At 44.4% G+C, this 19,233-nt stretch overlaps 1 protein-coding gene across 4 annotated transcripts; it reads left to right on the forward strand.

Annotated features, from left to right (window-relative positions):
• The first annotated feature begins 11,193 nt into the window (after positions 1 to 11,193).
• COMMD4 (COMM domain containing 4) lies at positions 11,194 to 15,680 on the forward strand. Of its 4 annotated transcripts, none has more exons than XM_081160847.1 (8): positions 11,206 to 11,278; positions 13,559 to 13,630; positions 13,854 to 13,919; positions 14,114 to 14,153; positions 14,432 to 14,551; positions 14,712 to 14,792; positions 15,125 to 15,301; positions 15,387 to 15,680. In XM_081160847.1, the coding sequence occupies exons 1-8, from the start codon at positions 11,276 to 11,278 to the stop codon at positions 15,425 to 15,427; spliced, it is 600 nt and encodes a 199-aa protein (XP_081016973.1). In that variant the 5' UTR covers positions 11,206 to 11,275; the 3' UTR covers positions 15,428 to 15,680. The 4 variants fall into 4 exon arrangements, with proteins under 4 accessions (XP_081016975.1, XP_081016973.1, XP_081016974.1 ...); XM_081160850.1 differs by having other exon boundaries at positions 11,210 to 11,278; positions 13,531 to 13,630; XM_081160849.1 differs by lacking the exon at positions 13,854 to 13,919 and having other exon boundaries at positions 11,194 to 11,278.
• The last annotated feature ends 3,553 nt before the right edge of the window (positions 15,681 to 19,233 follow it).

The raw sequence follows: 19,233 nt of genomic DNA on the forward strand, positions 1-19,233 counted from the left end.
TTTCTTTCTTTCTTTCTTTCTTCCTTCCTTCCTTCCTTCCTTCCTTCCTTCCTTCCTTCCTTCCTTCCTTTCTTTCTTTTTCTTTCTTTCTTCTTTCTTTTTCTTTCCAATTACATGTATGTTAGACAAGTTGACATTGTCTCGAAAATCACTAATGTTCTCTGCATCTTTTCCCAGTCTTTTTTTTCTCTCTTTCATTTTTGATGGTTTCTATTCAAGTTCATTGCCTTCAAGTTTGCCCCCCCCCCGCCCCCATGGTGAATAACCTGACATTAATCTCGTGCATTGTTGACTTTTTTATTTCTAGAAATTCCACTTTTTAAAAATTTTCCATTTATTTCTTCTCATCAATTTAAGTTTTTTCTCTACCTTCTTGAACATATGAAGCATATTTATAACAGCTGTTTTTAAATATCCCGATCTACTAATTATATTAGTCCCCACTTATCCATGGGGCATACGTTCTAAGAACCCCAATGGATGCCTGAAATCCAGATAATCCTGAACCATATATATATATATATATATATATGTATATATATATATACACACACACACACACACACACACACACTATGCTTTTTCCTTTTACATACCAATAATAAAGCTTAATTTATTAATTAGGCACAGTAAGAGACTGACAACAATAATAATAAAATAGGACAATTATAACAATATACTGTAATAAAAGTTATGTGAATTTGGTCTCTCTCTCAAAACCTCTTATTGTACTCTATTCCCCTCTTCACTTAAAGGAAGCACTTTATATCTTCTCTTTGGGATAACTGAATTGTCAATATTGCTACTCTTGCTGGGGCAATTATTAAGTAAATACCAGTGACTTGAATACAGCATTGAGAGATCCCAACAGTCAATCTGATAACCTAAAAAGCTACTAAGTGAGTGTGGATACAACATAAATACGCTGAGATGAACTGTAACTGAAAACACAGAAAGCAAAGCATGGTAAAGGTTTTGTACATCTTTGCTGTCATTCAAGGTCTATTTCTATTGATTGATTTTTCTCCTGGTTATAGGTCTTATTTTCTTCCTTCTTTGCCTCTCTTGTAATTTTTGACTGGGTGATAGACATTTTGATTTTTATGTTGTGGATGCTGGATTTTGTTATTTTCTGTTAAATGGTTTTGGACTTTGTACCAGCACCATTTAAGTTACTTGAAATAAATTGGATCTATTCATGGCCTTCAAGCCTTGTTAGGACAGTTTCAGAGCACCCTTTAGTCTAGTGCTATTTGAGCCTCACTGTTAAGGCAATCATTTTCTAAAGATTCTATTTAATGTCCTGTGTATTAGAAGGTATTTCTACTCTGACTAGTAAATATAGGAATTATTTCTAGTCTCTTATAAAGTTCTGGAAATTGTTTGCTCTTCTGTTTTCTGGTGGTTTTCCCTCACACTTGTTTCCTCTCACATGTATATGTCAGCTTATGTCACTACTGAGTGCTGACTTGAGGATTCTTCTAGCAGTTTTCCAGAATGTGCTTGATCATGTTCTCTCTCTGATACTCTGCCTCACAAATTCTCTCTGCTTGGTCTTCCTAAACTGATCACTTCCTCAACTCAACAGGATAACAGGGCCTTGTTTAGATTCCTGCTCTTGGTGTTGCAGCTTTGAATTGCTTCCAGCAGTAAACTGAAGAAACCGTAGGGTTCACTTTCTTTTAGCCATAACAATTCCACTCTACCTATTGTCCAATGTCTGAAAACTGTTTATATATATTTCAGTTTTTCTAGTTTTTAAGGGGAAGGTAAACTTGGTCCCTGTAGTCACATTATACTCCATTGTAGTCACAAGTGGAATTTGTTCCGTGCAGTTTTTTTGTTTGTTTGTTTGTTTAATATATCTTTATTGATTTCAGAGAGCAGAAAAGAGAGGGAGAGAGAGAGATAGAAACATCAATGATGAGAAAGTCATTGATCGAGCCCACAACCCGGGCATGTGCCCTGACCAAGAATCGAACCCCAATCGCCTGGATCCTAGGTCAACGCTCAACCGCTGAGCCACGCCTGGCCGGGCAGTCCATGTAGTTTTAATTTGTATCTTATTATCAGTGAGGCTGAACATGTTTCCATATGTGTCAGGAGCATTTCCATTTTTCTTTGAACTTTCACATATCTTTCCCATTTTTGTTAGAATTGTTGGTCTTTGTCTTCTCTACTTTTAGAATAGAATATGAATAATAGTAGCTCTTCTGATTTTGATCATGATGGAGTACCTGTATTACAGCCTACCATCATAAAACTAAAAAACTAAACAAAATGTATGAAGAAATTGTCTTTAGGCCCTGAGCAATAGACAGTGCATGTTCACAGTCTCTGAGAGAAGGAACGCACATGAAATGAGTTTTACATAATTCTGCCTTGGGGACATTTCCAAACCCTAAATTATGACACAAGGAAGTGAAATGGAGTTCAAGTACAGCATTGATCCTGCTTGGTAAAGGAAATAGATATTGGCATTCAGGAGTGCTAAAATGTGTATGGTAGAGTAGCGGAAAGGATAGTTACAGAGAAGAAATGCCAGAAATATGATAGAAGTTCTTCTCAGGTCCCTGGTCAAATCCTAAACTATGGATGTGAAGATTGAGACTCTGCAAGCCCTAACAGAGACCAGCTACTGGGAGCTGAGCTAAACAGATATTTCAGAGGTCACAGAATGCTGGAGAGACATTGGAATTCTGACCCAGCCAGAGTGGAGAGGCCATGATGAACATCCCAGACATTCACATGTGGGCCAGAACGCTATGCTTTGGGAGTAAGAAAGATTCTCTAGCAAAAAGGGCAAAATGGAAAAAGCCCTTTAAATATCCCGGGTTGTGGGCTCAATCCCCAGTAGGGGGCATGAAGAAGCCAGCTGATTGATGTTTCTCTCTCATCGATGTTTCTCTCTCTTCCTCTCTCTCTCTTAAATCAATAAAAACACTGTTTTAAAAAATATATCTTTATTGATTTCAGAGAGAGGAAGGGAGAGGGAAAGACAGATAGAAACATCAATGATGAGAGAGTCATTGATTGAGCCCGCAACCTGGGCATGTGCCCTGACCGGGAATCGAACCCCAATCGCCTGGATCCTAGGTCAACGCTCAACCGCTGAGCCACGCCTGGCTGGGCTAAAAACATATTTTTTAAAAAAAAGAATTTAGAGAACTAATTTTTTTAGTGTAAGTATGTGCCAAATAATGTGTGGGATATAGTCCTACTAAAAAGTTATTCTTTGTCAGAAATATAAATTTCCCCCTGCCGGGCGTGGCTCAGCGGTTGAGCCTCAACCTAGGATCCAGGCGATCGGGGGTTGGATTCCCAGTCAGGGCACATGCCCGGGTTGTGGGCTTGATCAATGACTCTCTCATCATTGATGTTTCTATCTCTCTGTCTCTCTCTCCTTTCCTCTCTCTGAAATCAATAAAAAGATATATTTAAAAAAGAAAAAAGAAAAAAAGAAATATAAATTTCACTGGGCAACCTGTATTTTATCTGGAAACCCCATCCCAAGAAGAGTGCAAAGCTCCAGGCTCCTGAAGGTGGCCTGGCCTAGAGCAGGGCCTGGTGGGAGCAATTGTGCCCTGGAGAGATTAGATTTGCTTAGCTGTTCACTATGTTAAAATTTTTTTCAGACCTGCATATTATAAAGTATTTTTTTTTTTACTTAATGCTTTTATTTAAATCAATTCTTTTTCATTTTTTTCTTTTTTAACCTTTAATTTGAAATTATTATAGATTCAGAGGAGATTTCTAAGATAAAGATAGTGGAGAGAGGTTCTATGTGACATTCACTCCATTTCCATCAATGGTGACATTTGACATAAGTATAGTACAATATCAAAACAATGCCAAATGTACAGTTCTACATCATTTTATCACATATGTGGATTTGTATAGCCACCTATAGTCAAGATACAGAACTATTCCATCACTACAAAGAACTCCCTCTGCTACTCCTTTGTAATCACGCCTATCTCCTCCCTCCCACCATCCTTATCCCTGGCAATCACTGATCTGCTTTCCATCTCTATAATTTTTGTCATTTCAAGACTACTACATAAATGGAATAATATACTATGTGATCTTTTGAGATTGCTGCCCCCCACCCCAGCATAAAACCCTTGAGATCCATGCAGCTGTTATGTATATATAGCTTGTTCCTCTTTATTGCCGAATAGTGTTTCACAGTATGGATGTAAAACAGTTTGTTTAACCATTCAGCATCTGAGGACTATTTCATTGTTTCCAGTTTGGGGCTATTACAAATAAATATGCCATGAACCATCACGGACAGGTTTTTGTGCAACATTAAGTTTTCATTTTTCTTGGAAAACTACCCAGGAGCATAATTGCTAAGTCATATAGAAGATATATGTTTAGTTTTTAAAGAAACTGCCAAACTATTTTTTTCCAGAATGTTTGTATCATTTTATATTCCCACCAGCAACGAGTGAGAGACCGAGTTTCATCTGCATCTTCACCAGAAATTGATGTTGTCAATACTTTTCTTAAATTATTGGGGTGACATTGGCTAATAAAATGATATTGGTTTCAGGTGTACAATTCTATAATACATCACCTGTACATTGTATTGTGTGTTCTGTCACTACTTTATAACTCAGCTGTTCTAATAGGTATGTAGTGATCTCTTATAATGGTCTTTATTTGCATTTCCCTAGTGGTTAGTGATATTGAACATCTACTCATGTGCTTTAAATCAACTCATTTTAAAAACCTAAACAAATGTATTTTAAAAAGGCAACTTGATTAGTGGATTTCAAACTTGTTAGAAATCAAAATTCTCAGGATCCACTGCAGACCTACTGAATCAGAAACTCTGGGGTGTGGGGCTCAGCAATCTGTGGTTTAACAAGCCCTTCAGGAAATTCTGATACACCAAAGGTGGAAAATCAGTATCACTCACTATAAATAGAAAGGACAGTAACAGTGAAAATAAATGCATCTGCATACCACCTAAAGTAATGTGTGCACTTTACATCCAGGTTCACACATCACATCCTAGGCAGGGCCTGCTCGTTGCCCAGCTCTGGGGACTTCATTCACACAGATTATGACAAGAATACCCTGTGCCCCCTGGAGAAACAGTGATCTAGTCCTACCCATACCCCTCTGGCCCTTAATTTGACCAAGAAAATAGAGGCTCTGAGGAGGGTAGAGACCTGCCCTAGGGCACCCAGCTACATGGTTAGACTCCTCTTCCAATGCTCTCACCCCTGCTGGGACCCAGGGCAGGTCCCACACAATTTCTGGTCTGCCCCTAGTCACTGCTGAGTGAAAAGTTAGGTTCCAACACAGAATATAGGGTGGATAGCATTTTATAAAATTTATATATATGGTGACTAAAAGGAAAAACTCTACTCCTCTACACACTGAACCCTCTGATGTCAAGTGTGTGGGTTTTTCCTCACACCAACCAATTCTCCAACACCAGCTGAGTGTTCTACAATCCAATTCAATTCCATTCTGACCACACAGGTTAAGGGCTCAGTCCCACAAGATTGCCCCCACTTAAGATAGCAATTCAAAGTAGTGGGTCCCCTGGTTACCCACACATCTGTCTGACTTGGCTAGAAATCAGGGCCTCACAACCCCCTCCTCAGGTTCAACAATTTGCTAAAACAGCTCACAGAACTTAAGGACACACTTATGCTCACCAGTTTACCAGGTGATAAAAAAGATGATGAGGGATACAGATGAAGAGCCAGATGAAGAAATACATAAGGTGAGATCAGGAAGGGGCCTGAGCACAGGAGCTTCTGTCCCCATAGAACTGGGTGCATCACGCTCCCAACCGGAAGCTCTCTGTGGCTCAGGAATTTTATAGAAGCTTCCTCATATAGACTTGATAGACTGTTACCCCATCTCCAGCCCCTCTCCAAGCTTCTCATCAAGGCTTAGTGCTCCTGGTGACAGCCCCATCCTGAAGCTAACCAGGAGCCCACCAATAGTTGTGTCATTAGGAAAAAGAGGCTCCGATCACCCGGTAAGCTCTGAGGGATTTAGGAGCTCTGTGTCAGGAACAAAGGGCAGAGACCAAATATATATTTCTTATTATGTCATGGTTGCTTATGCATGGAAAAAGTCAGAAAGGACTATTAGAACAGTTATTTGGAAAGAGAAGCAGCTTACTAAACTTTGTTCTTTTAACTTTTCTGTATTTGTGATCTTTATTATAATAATCATGTTTTGTTATATAATTAAAATGTATTAAATATCATTTTAAAAATCAACATGAAGGGTCTATAGCTGGCAGGATGAGGAAGCCTTCCAGACAGAGCAGGCCCTGCCCCTACCCCAGTTTCACAAGCTGGGCCCTCTGCTTGGACACCCCCACAACCCTTCACTTTCCCACCCTCCACCACTTCCTGTGGGTGAGGCCCTCCCCTTTCCCCCGGCCCTGGGCACACACACCTGACCAGAGGACATCATGGTCTGAGGGTGTGCTGACTCTCTAAAAAGAGAAGGGAACTCTTTGGGTGGGCATTGACTGGGCTTGACCTATCACCCCAGGGCCTGGCATGGAGAAGTGGACAATAGGTATTGGTGAGGGAGTGAGTGAATGAAGGTGGAACTAATCCTGGAAAAGGTGATTTCCTAAGACCTTTCTCCAACAGGGAGGACCAGTTCCCCTTTTAGCAACCTCCTGAGCAGGAAACCAAGTGTGAGGAGTGGGGAGGGTATAAAGCCCAGTGTTCTGAAGCCTGAGGAGCAGACTGGGTGGACACAGGGCTTGTGGTAGGTCTGGGGATGTCAGTGCTGCTATGGGGGCTGCAAGTCTCAGGGAGAGCTCATACCTGGATTCCATCTGTATCCCCTAGGGCCCCGCAAGCCCCTTGTCCCCAGCCATGACTGTGCAATGCAGGAAGGTTCAACTGATGGAGAAGGTGTATAGGGACTTGTTTGGGACTGGCTACGTGGTCCAACTTGAGGAGCTGACCCTGGGCCCCGTGGCCCCAGCCCCTCAGACCCCCTCAGGGAGACACTCACCTTCAACATGGGGCTGAATGAGTGTAGCAGCAAACTGCAGGTGAGAGGATGTAAGGTGAGGGGGGCTTGGCACTAGAAGCCAAAAAATCATATTCTGGCCAGAGGTTGCACAGGACTCCCATTTCAATCTGTGGGGCAAAAGGATGGGGTCTTCAGGTAGCTCCAGAGTTTCTGGGTTCTGGTTGGGATCATCCCCTTATGGGCTCAGTAACTTGAGTTGACACTCTGTAGATGAAACCAGGGCTGTGCCAGGACTCTCAAGGCCTCCCAGCTCTGACCTCTGGATTTCTCTCAGGCTGGCAGAAGGTTACACAGATGTGGTCTGGGTTCCCCTGCTTACCTTAAACTTCTTGTGAAGCCTCCCTCTCTTCCCCTGTGAGGTGGGTGGGACTAGGACAAATGGTGCTCACCTGTGTGTCTCTGATTCCTCTGCCCCTAAAGAGCCTGGTCTACATATAATGCTCCACTACACCCCCCTGGCCATGTGGCATTCTGTGACTTCTAATTGTTTTTCAAGTGCTTCTCTTAGATTTCTTAGACTATCATCTGCAAATTTTAGTTTATTCTTTTGCAATATTTGTGCTAATGGATTCTTTTTGAATAAAGTTTTTCAATAGCAGCACTATTGACATTTTGAGCTGTATAAGTCATTGTTATTGGAAACTGTCCTGTGTTTTGTAGGATGCTTAGCAGCATCCCTGTCCTCTGTCCTCTAGATTCCAGCTGTACTCCCTAGTTATAACAACTAAAGATATCTCCAGTCATTGCCAAATATCACCTGAGAGGCAATATCACCCCCCGTTGGAAATTGTTGGCCTAAGAACCTCTAAAACAATGCTGGATCATAGTAATGATAGCACATTACCACTCCTGACTTCAATAGGAATACCCCTAGCAATAAAATATACTAGTGTCTGTATACTGCTGTCCAGGGCTAGTATACTAGGGTAAAAAATAATAAGCAAAGCCACTTTAAAATGGAACCAGAGCTGCCATCCTAGAGGAACTGCCTTGAACACCTTATGCCTCAAATCTTTGGCTGGGCCTAAACCAACATTATATCTCAAAGAACTGTTTGGAAAGGTGTATGGTAAATGGGAACATGGGACCCTTCCCATGCTCCAACTCCCCCTACCACCCTGTGGGAAATATAGTAAAGGACATCTTTATAGTAAGCAGGCATGTGAGAGCCTTGGGAACCTGGCCAGCAACTCAGTCTAAGAAAAGTCAAAGAGAAACTGCTTCTAGATGTGAGGCTGGACTGTAAACAGCTAGTGTTTTGATCTTACACAGCTTGCACACAGCCCCCTCATTCTGCATACCCGGTTTTTCTCTTTTCTGTACTCTATAAGACCTGTGTTGGGGAAGTTTGGGTGGCAGCCAAACAGTATCATCAGCCAGCTGCCCCCAGATGGCCTGTCCACAGGCTGTATGGGACTTAGTGGGATGACTTCACCAGTGGCAGCCAGTGTGGCTGTAAAATTAAGTCTTAATAAACCCATGTCTTTCACAGCCAGTCCTCCAGGTCATTTCTTTGGAATCCATGAACAATATCCTGAGGTTTTCTGTGATCTCAGCACTTTGCATAACACAAGGATTACAAGAAAGCAGATATTATGATCACCAGACTTATGACTACCAAATTAAAAATTAAAAATTGTTTAAAATTAGCATCTCTATGTCCGTTTATCTGCACCAATAGAAACGCCTTCCTTTTATTGATATAATTACTTCCCTTCCCGTTCTCATAAATACCCCTTGCCTTTGTCTCCTAATAGAAATACTATTTGGTTTTCAACTGTCAGTGTTGCCTGAATAGCTATTCTTTATTTCAAATAAATGCATGTTGTCTCTCACTTTGGCCTTTATTTTTAGGTTAACACTAGTATACTTTTTCAAAATTTAATTTGCAAAAAGTGAAACATGACTTTCATACAAATAATGAAGAAATAACTGTCAAATATATTTTTTAAATATGTTTTTATTGATTTTTAGAGAGAGAAATGGAGACGGAGAGAGAGGGATAGACACATCAATGAGAGAGAAACATCGATCGGCTGCCTCCTGCACACTCCATGCTGGGAATCAAACCCGAAACCTGTGCATGTGCCCTGACAGGGAATCGAAACAGTGACCTGTTGGTGCATTGGTTGACACTCAGCCACTGAGTTACACCGTCTGGGCTGTCAAATATTTTTTTTAATTAATGAGGGAACAATAAGATGGTAAAGCTGGTTCAAGGAACATTTTGCGAAAAAGTATTTACAGTACACTTGGAAAGGCATTTGAAATGTGTGCTGAGTTAGACAAAACTCATTAATGTCCTATAGGGCAATAAAACTGTAAGTTTTGAGGTTATTTTTTCTATTGAACAGATATCTGTAAGTTAACATATAACCTCTCAGGTACATTTTCTTACATTAGTGGTTTTCAAAGTATAGTCCCCAAACTGGAAGCATCAGCATCTGTTGGGAACATGCTAAGAATGCAGATTTTCAGTCCCCCCAACCCCAGACCTATTTATTTAGAAAGCCTGGGGATAGAGCCCAGTGATCTGTTTTAACAGCGCTGCAGGTGATGCTGATGCACTGTAATATTTGAGAACCACTGCTATAAATAGTAAATAATCTTTATTTTTAAAACAAATATCAGACAGTGCTTCAGTATGACATTAAAAGGACATGCCACCCTCCATTTTGCCTTATTTCCAAATTTAAATCATTTGCTGTTAAAGTTTGCTGTTTGTTGTTCTGTTTTTCAAATATTCTATCAACTTAAGGCAGTTTTCATCTATTCCTAATTTGTCTTTTTTCTCCTTTTTAATAAAAATGTTTTTCCAATTCTATCAACTCTTTTCTTTAAGCTATCGATATGATAAAATACAAGTTGAACCATTCTTATATTCTTAAAATAAAAATTTTCTTGGACATGGTGTAGTATTTTTTTTTTAAATGTCTTTATTGATTTTAAAGAGAGGAAGGGAGAGGGAGAAAGAGAGAAACATTAATGATGTTTCTCATTTAAACATCACTGATCGGCTGCCTCCCGCCTGCTTCCGACTGGGGATGAGCCTGCAGCCTGCAGCCGGCGATCTCCGGACCCGAGGTGGATGCTGAGCGCGGAGCTCCGCCGGCCCGGCCTGGTGTAGTATTTTAACACTGCTGACTTCAACATGCTGGTGTTTATGATTTTTCAAAAGTTCTTTATAAATGAGATCAATTTTAGCATGAATTGGGAAGACTTCCACCTCTTTCTCTTTATGGAGTAATTTAGTTGTTATGGGCTTTGTCTGTCCTCTGAAAACTTGAAAGGCTGCAACAATAAAACCAGCTGGGCTTGGTGCATGGCGGGGTGGGGCATGGAATTGAAGAAAGATCTCAAAGTGTTCAATTTGTTGATTGGTTATTGGTCTATTCTCTTGTGTATTTTTGTTGCTGCTGCTGGGTTTTTGGGGGGTGGTAGTTGTTGTTTTAACTCTTCAAGGGAATAGAAAGTTAGTTTTCCTAGACCATCTATTTGCTCAAACTCACCAGTAAGCAAACTAATGCAGTTTAAAACAACCAATTTTTCTCCCGTTATATGGGGAAATTTTAAGATAAAACATCAGCGTTAGTGAGGCCGTAGGGAAACAGTGCTCCTGAACGTGTTGTTGCCGCCGTCTTTGCTAGGCAACTAAGGGGCTCATCGAAATGAAAAAAAGGACCCAGGGTATTTAAAGGAGCTATTCGAGTACTGGTAATGTTGTTTCCTTATATGGGTGCCAGTGACATGGGGTGAGTTTATGAAAATTCATTGTTTTGTACTTTTACGTACAATTTTCTGTATGTGTATTATATTGTAATTACGCTTTTAAAATATGGCTTTCGCCACAGCCCGCAGCGATATGCGGCGCACGAGCTGTGCTCACCCCTGGAGGTCATGGGAATGACCCGATCAAAGGGGATCACGTTAAGTGCCAGGCCCAGCTTCGGGGCGCCTGCTCCCTTAACTCGAACAAATTAAGCGGCCCCCGCTCCCTATTTTCTACTGCTTTGGGTCCCTCCGTTAAACTGGAGACGGCGCGGGCCGTTTCCCCGCAAGGTTTCCGGGGAGGCCTCGCCCCGAGGCAGCTCTGGGCGGAGCCAGCTGCCCCCGCCCCGCGCGCCCCGCGTCACGTGGCCCCGCCCCGCCCGCCTCGCGTCACGTGGCCCCGCCCCGCGTCACGTGGCCCCCCCGCGGCCGCCCCGGCAGGAAAGAGGACGTCCCCGCTCGGCTTCCTGGCACTATGGTGAGCGGTGGGGCATTCGAGCCTGGGGGTGCTGGGCGGGCAGGGCAGGGTACCCCAGATCTAGCGGCTGCCTCTGCGGAAGGGTGGGGCGCGGGTGTGAGGAGACGGGGAAGCCGCGCTGGAACCTCGGCAAACACCTTGGGTGCTGTGCGGGCTGAGCAGCGGGACGGAAAGGTCGCGCCGCCCACTCCGCGGCCGGGGGGCGGGGTGTGCGGGCGGGGGCGGGAGGACCCGGGGGCTTCCCTGACGAGGAGGGACCCCGCCCCCCTGGGGCTTATTTGCAGGGTACTCCTCCCAGGCCTTCCTCCCCTCCAACAGGACCTCCTAAAGGTACCCACTTCCAGCCCTCCTGTGGGACTTGGACAAGAACTTGCTTAGATTTAGGCTCAGTCTAATTCTTCACAGTTAAGAAGCTCCTCCTCTTTTCCCAGAGCCAGAAAGGAGTGTGGGTTGGGACTTCCCAACCCATCCATCCATCCATTCATTCAACGATTTTTGAATGCTTACCCACGCCAGGAGTGGGAAACCTTTTTTCTGCCAAGGGCCATTTGGATATTTATAACAGCATTTGGGAGCCATAGAAAATTATTAACTTAAAAATTAACTATGAAAAAAAGCTCCTAGGTTTATTGAATTTTGAGTCCTACCTGCTGTTGCCTTGGCAGAGCCAGACCAAATGATTTCGCCCCGACGTTCCCCACCCCTGCTCTACACCATGCACTGTGCGGGGCACTGAGACTTCAACTTCAGGAGGGAAAGGCAAAGTTGGAGACTTCATCTGGCAGTCATAGTTAAGACTTGAAGGGAAGAGACCTAACTGCACCTTGAGCATAGTGTTAGGAAAGCAACCTGAGGGCCTGCGGGCAGGGAAGAAAGCTGGCTCCCTGCAATGCAGTTTATATGCCAGGGCTTAGGACTCATAGGGAGTGGGGGCTATATCTTCAGACAGGAAACAGTGTGTTCACAGACTTCAGGGGTTAGAGAGCATGGCTCCCTAGAAATGAATACATTTCCCCCAACTGGAAAAGTATAAACTGGTGGTTAGTGAAAAATGGGGCTGGACAGGTAAGCAAAGACCAAAACTTGCTGGGTCTTAAAAGCTGCATAAAGGAGTGTGGAGTTTAAGAAAAGGGCATTGGGCAGCTAGGATGATCCTTTTGGCCAACTTGTGGTGGGAGCAAGAGGGGAGCAGAGAGCCCAGGCTGGGGCAGTAAACCTCCAGGAGATGGTGTTGACCTGAGTTAGAGCAGAGAGAGTGGAAACAGAAGCTGGGAGAGTCAGCAGCACTCAGGGACTAAATGCTTGAGGGGAGAGGAGAAGGAGGTGTCTGGGTTTGGTTTCCAGGAGGTTGTGCTCAGTGGGGTGGGAAACAGTAGGGGAGCAAGTTTCAGTGGGAAGAGTATTAGTGTGTGGGGTTTGTTCCCAGCCCAGGTAGAGGTGTGGAAAGATGGACATGTATATTGCTGTGGGTTAGAACTTTGCCAGGCAAACTGGAAAAAGGACAACTGATCAGGGGATGGAGGATATTGGCAAGACATGATTGACAGGATGGGTTTGCCTTCTAACAGAGGAGAGAATAAATAATAAAATGTGATACATACTGTGGTAACTTGGAGGTCAAGCAAGAAGCATAAGGAGCTAGAGCGTGATAGTAGAAAGTGATTTTATTTTCTTAACAGCTTTATTGAGAACCACACATATGTAGATACACAGTTCAATATATTTTGACATGTATGTGCTCATGAAAATTTTACCAGGATCAAGATAATGAACACATCCACTGGCCCCTGATATTTCCTTGTATAAGGGGCTATTTTAATAGAAAGTATGGTCAGAGAAGGCCCTTCAATAGTGTCATTTGAGCAGAGATCTGAATGAAGTGAGAAAGCAAGCAAGCCACAAGGACAATGGGAGTGTGCCTGGTGTAACAGGAACAGAAGGGAGGCCAGTGTGGCTGGAGCCAGGGAGGAAAAGGAAGTAAGAAAGGTCATTGCCTATGAGTCCAGGGACTTTGTTTTGTTCCATGGGATCTACGATAGAAAAGGCACCCAGTCGATGTTTGCTGAACAGATGAATGCCTGGGATAGGCATCAGAACAAGGTTTGGTGGCAGGGTGGGTCAGGAAGAGGGTTCTCAGCCTGGTAATCATGGAGATCAAATGGCCAGAGGGCATCCATTTTGGACAAGGAGCAGGGGTACCTGAGGAACAGTAGTGTGGGAGACACCTGGCCTCACCTCACCCCTCCTTTCAGCCTGACCAGTTGCCTCACTCCCATGCAGAGGTTCCGGTTCTGTGGTGATCTGGACTGTCCCGACTGGGTCCTGGCGGAGATCAGCACACTTGCCAAGATTGTTGAGTGCATGGGGTCTTATTTGGGGTCAGGGGGACAGGGATTGGGGATGGGGCTCTGGGAGTGGAGGGTGGTGAGGTCACTCTGGGTTCTGGGCCTCAGCGCTTTCAGCCCATACTAGCATGCTGTGTGACTGGTCACATGGATGACCCTCTCTGAGGCAGCCCCCCAGCATGAAGGGGTAAGGTGGGCCCATCTGGCTGATGTAAGGCCTTCCCCTTCAGTCTTCCGTGAAGCTGAGGCTGCTCTGCAGCCAGGTGCTGAAGGAGCTTCTGGGACAGGGGATTGATGTGAGTGCCTGGCCCAGCACCCCATTGTCCCACAACCCTATGACCCTCACTGCCCTGAGAGTACACTAGACCCAGGGAGGTGGGTGATCAGCCTCCTGCCCTCCCTGAATACTTCCAATCCTTACCATAGGATCCAGGTGGTGGGGGGTGGCAAGTAGGGGTCTGGCACCCCTAAGGGCCTCCTTTCCCCACAGTATGAGAAGGTCCTGAAGCTCACTGCCGACGCCAGGTTTGGTGAGTACCCTATGAGTCCATGGACTTTGGGCAGCTCTGGCTACTCGGCCTGGGGCCTGGTACAGAGGCCCCTCCTACCAGCAGCTCGTCCTGACCCACCTGCCTCAGCAGAGCAACCTGAGGAGAAGACAGATATTGACAGTCTGCTCCGTGTCCTCTGCCAGCAGTAGCAATGCTCGTGGCTCAAGGAGGGCTGAGGGCTCTGAGCTGAATATAGTAGGGCAACGAGGTAGCTGGGGCCACAGTGACACCCCATATCCAACCATGGGTCTCCCCAGAGTTGGGCGATGTGAAAGCCACGGTGGCAGTACTGAGTTTCATCCTCTCCAGTGCGGCCAAGCATAGTGTGGATGGCGAGTCCTTGTCCAGTGAACTGCAGCAGCTGGGGTTGCCTAAAGGTATGGAGACCTGGGCAGGCCAAGGGCTGCAGGACAGCAGGCCAGGCCATGTGACCCTGAGATGTACCCTGCCCTTTCTGGGCCAGGAGCCTGAGACCTGCCCTCTGAGCAGCCCCAGCACACACTTGCTTACCTCAGGGGACCTCCATTCTGCCCCCAGAACACGCAGCCAGCCTGTGTCGCTGTTATGAGGAGAAGCAAAACCCCCTGCAGGAGCACCTGCGGGCCTGCAGCCTGCGTGGTGAGTGTGGAGTCAGCCAATGTGGGGTTTGGGATCTATTCTAGAAGGTGCATGTAGCATGGGAGGTGCTTGTCCTCAGATTTACTCGTGGTCACATGTCACAGTCACAGAGCCAGGACTCCTGACTCCAGCCAGGTTTCTTTCCTCTGAGATCTGCCGTGTATAATCCGATCTCCCAGTTATTGAGCACATGCCGTGGGTGAGAGGTCAAAGGAATAAGAGCTTCCCAAAGGCCACACAGCTTTGAAGGGTTGAAGGCTGAGCCAGGGGGGTGTGCTGAGGGCTGCGTGGCCCGTCTGCCACGAGCCTGAGAGCCCCACCCCATCTCACAGTAAATAGGCTGGCAGGCATGGGCTGGCGGGTAGACTACATCCTGAGCTCCAGCCTGCTGCGGTCAGTGGAAGAGCCCATGGTGCACCTGCAGCTGGAAGTGGCAACTGCCCCGGATGCCCCCGCCCAACCTGTTGCTATATCCCTCTCAGCAGACAAGTTCCAGGTCCTCCTGTCAGGTAGGTTTAGCTGTACCTGGAGGGATTGGGGGCCCTCCCAGATCCCATCTGACTTCTGCCCAACTGCTTACCTCTTCTCCTGCAGAACTGAAGCAAGCCCAAACCCTGATGAGCTCTCTGGGCTGAGGAGAAGAGTGTCTGTGGCCCACGTGGAGCTGCCCTATCCATGTGAAGTGGCTGCCCTCTGAACTTCTCTTCAGGACCCCAGGTCCAGAACCCTGGAGGCCTGGCCTCCTGGATCTCTGGCTTTCTAGGTTCCTACTTGGAAATTCAGCATATAGGGATCCTGAGGACTTTTCCAGCGTTGTCTTCCCTCCCCCATGAAAGATACTTGTCAGTGTTTTTTCCCAGCAGGAAGAATAAACAAAAATGTAAAGGAGTGTGTGTATAGGTTTTTTTTTAGGTTCAGATAAAAGGTTTTTGTGAGAGAGACCAAGTGACATACAGACCTACCTAGCGCATCCCTCATTTTCTCTTTTCAACTGCTGATTGAGGCAGGTCAGGGTGAGGCAGACGGAGGACCAAAATGGAACAGCTTATCTGTAGATGGGAAAAATCAGGGTTCTAGCTCCCAGTCCCATGATGTTCTTGGCTTTGCCCTCTCTGTGTGATCTGGTCCTTAGGCTGGCAGCAAGTGGTGGCCCCAATGCCAGATGCCCAAGTAGAGAAAGGAGAGAGCCCTTGTCTACCTGCCATCTTCTTTAGAAAGCGAGAAGGGCCCATGCCTGAACCACTCATTGACAAGAGTGGTTATGGACTGAATGTGCCCCCATCCCCCAAATTCATATGTTGGGGTCCTAACTCCAGTGAGATTGTTTTAGGAAGTGGGGTGTTTGGGAGATAATTATGTTTAGATAAGGTCAAGAGAATGGGACCCTTATGATGTGCCCTTATAAGAAGAGAAAGACAGAGAGATGCTCTTCACAAGCATGTACCAAGGAAAGGCCTCATGAGAACACACCAAGAAGACAGCTGTCTATAAGGCAGGAGAGGACTCTCACCAGGAACTGAATCTGGTAGGTTCTTGATTTTGGATTTCCAAAAATAATGGAACTTTGAGAAATGTCTGTTGTTGAAGCCACCCAGTCTATCGCATTTTGTTATAGCAGCCTGAGCATAGTAAAACAGCCTCCCAGGACTGACTTAAACCAACCAGGGCTCCTTATAGGAGAGACTGATTTCAAGGCTAGAGGAGGGAAAGTACAAGGTGGGCCTAGAACATCTTGGGAAACAATCAAAGAATAATGAATCATGTCAAAGGGACCCTGCTGGCCAAAGACTGGACAATTTAAGCATCAGAAGGATAAGGATTGACTCTTCCTGACTTGTGCTTCTGGAATAATGGGGCAGATGTGCTTTTTCTGATTCCTCCACTAAATACAGCTAAAATCCTTGGACGTTACATATAAAACCAACAGAAGATGAAAGAGAGGTAGAGAGAAGAAGGGAGACTGGCTAGGATCCTCAAGACCTGAAGAACACAGCAAGCCCAGCTGGGTGTGGCTCAGCAGTTGAGCGTTGACCTAGGATCCAGGCGATCGGGGTTCGATCCTGGTCAGGGCACATGCCGGGGTTGCGGGCTCAATCCCCAGTTGGGGACATGCAGGAGGCAGCCGATCAATGACTCTCTCATCATTGATGTTTCTATTTCTCCCCCTCTCCTGTCCTCTCTCTGAAATCAATAAAGATATATTTTAAAAACACAGAAAAGATTCCTTAGATTATCTTTTTGCTTCATGTATCCTGGGCTTGGGTGTTAGAGAAGCCAGCAGCCTGGAAACACCAACACACAGACAACAAAAATGCCCCAACAAAAGCCTGCTCTCTCTAGCCAAAGCACTAGGAAAGGGGTGGTTCAGCAAGACAGAAATCTTACATAAGTAACTTCTGCACTCCAGCCACACACGTAAGTGCAGCTCCTCTTCCACCTGCCAGCAGAGGCTGAGTAGGGGCCTAGACTCCCAAGGCAGTAAGGAGGTAGTTTCCTCCTTTCCCCACTAGCACTTTGTCAGAGGAGGTCTGCTTCATTTTTTTTTAATTTTATTTTTTAAAATATATCTTTATTGATTTCAGAGAGAGGAAAGGAGAGGGAGAGAGAGAGAGAGAAACATCAATGATGAGAGAGTCATTGATCGAGCCCACAACCCGGGCATGTGCGCTGACCAGGAATCAAACCCTGATCACCTGGATCCTAGGTCGATGCTCAACCGCTGAGCCACGCCCGGCCGGGCAGAGGAGGTCTGCTTTAAAAGAGACAGTTAAGATCCAGAGTCATAATACCCCAGATGTACATAATTCAATTAAAAATCATCATGCCCAGCTGGGCGTGGCTCAGCAGTTGAGCATTGACCTAGGATCCTGAGGATTGCGGTTCAATTCCTGGTCAGGGCACATGCAGGGTTGCAGGCTCGATCCCCAGTCGGGGGCGTGCAGGAAGCAGCCAATCAATGACTCTCTCATCGTTGATGTTTCTATCTCTCTCTCCCTTCCTCTCTCTGAAATCAATTAAGATATATATATATATATTTTAAAAATCATTCATCATACCAAGAACCTAGAAAAATCTCAACTTGAATGAGAAAAGACAACCAACACCAACATTAAGATGACTCAGATGTTAGAATTCTATGTCAAATATTTGTAAAGCAGCCATCATAAAAATGCTTTAAGTCTCAGCAAAGATATAGAAAATATAAAGAACCAGATAGAATTTTTAAAACCAAAAGCTGTAATAACCAAAGTGAAAATCTCAATGGATGGACTTAACAGCAGAAGGAAGGTCAAAAGAAATTACCCAATATGGACAACAGAGAGAAAACAGCTTGGGAAACAAACAAAACAAAACCCACAAAACCTTGGGGATCTGTAGGACTATAACAAAAGATCTAATAGTCATGTTATCAGAGTCCCAGAAGGTGAAGAAAAAGAGGGTGGGAAAGAAAAGTATTGAAAGAAATAATGGCTAAAAAACTCCCAAATATGGCACAAGACATAAACCTACAGAGTTAAAAGCAGAATGGACCCTACACAGGTCAAACCCAAAGAAACCCATGCCAAGGTATATCATAATCAAGCTTCTGAAAACTAAAGGAAAGAAAAAGATCTTGAAAGCAGCAACAGAGAAATGACACCTTATAGAGGGAAAACAATTAGAATAACAGTGGATTTCTCATCAGAAATAGAGGCCAGAAGGAAGAAGCATGGCATTTTCAGGCCCTGGAAGGAAAATGTCAACTCAGAATTCTATATTCAGCAAAAATTACCTCAAGAATAAAAGGGGAAATCAAGACATTCTCAGATGAAGAATAATATGATTTGTTACCAGCAGACCTAACCTAAAAATAAAAAGGTTAAAGGAGGATCTCTAAATAGAAGGGAAATGATAAAAGAAGGAATCTTGGAAAGAGAAAAATATAAATACAATAGTCTTTCCTCGCAAACGTCGTAAATTATGTTCCACAGTTGAAGCTAAACTTATAAAAGTGTTGGATGTGATTCTCAATGTATGTAGAGGAAATATTTAAGGTTATTATAAACAGGAGACAGTAAAGAGAGGTAAGGTTTCTACCCTTCACTCAAACTGACGAAATGTCAATACCAGGGAACTGTGACAAATATATCTGTATAATGTAAAACAGTAAGTCTTCAACATTGTCAGTAGGCTCTGTGACTTTAAGTGAAACGATGATGTATAACAAAACCAATTTTACCATAGGCTAATAAACAAGAGTTAAGTTCCTATGGCATCTCATCAATGTTATAACAAAACATTGAACAAAACATTATTTGAGGACCCTGCTATACTGTGGAGCAACCATTTAAAGGCTATACAGTGTAATACACTAACAAACAATTTAGATAAATCAACTGGAATTCTAAAAAATGTTCAGGTAGCCCACAAGAGGGCAAGAAAAAGAAAACAAAAATGAAAA

This window comes from Miniopterus schreibersii, assembly GCF_964146895.1.
Source record: "Miniopterus schreibersii genome assembly, chromosome: 1".
NCBI classification, from domain to species: Eukaryota; Metazoa; Chordata; class Mammalia; order Chiroptera; family Miniopteridae; genus Miniopterus; species Miniopterus schreibersii.

Excerpts from the sequence above, each read along its gene's own strand:
- COMMD4 (XM_081160850.1), top strand. The coding sequence starts at position 13,553 with ATGCAGAGGTTCCGGTTCTGTGGTGATCTGGACTGTCCCGACTGGGTC. Across the intron at positions 14,154-14,431 it reads CACTGCCGACGCCAGGTTTG|AGTTGGGCGATGTGAAAGCC; the intron begins GTGAGTACCCTA and ends GGGTCTCCCCAG. Across the intron at positions 14,552-14,711 it reads GCAGCTGGGGTTGCCTAAAG|AACACGCAGCCAGCCTGTGT; the intron begins GTATGGAGACCT and ends TTCTGCCCCCAG.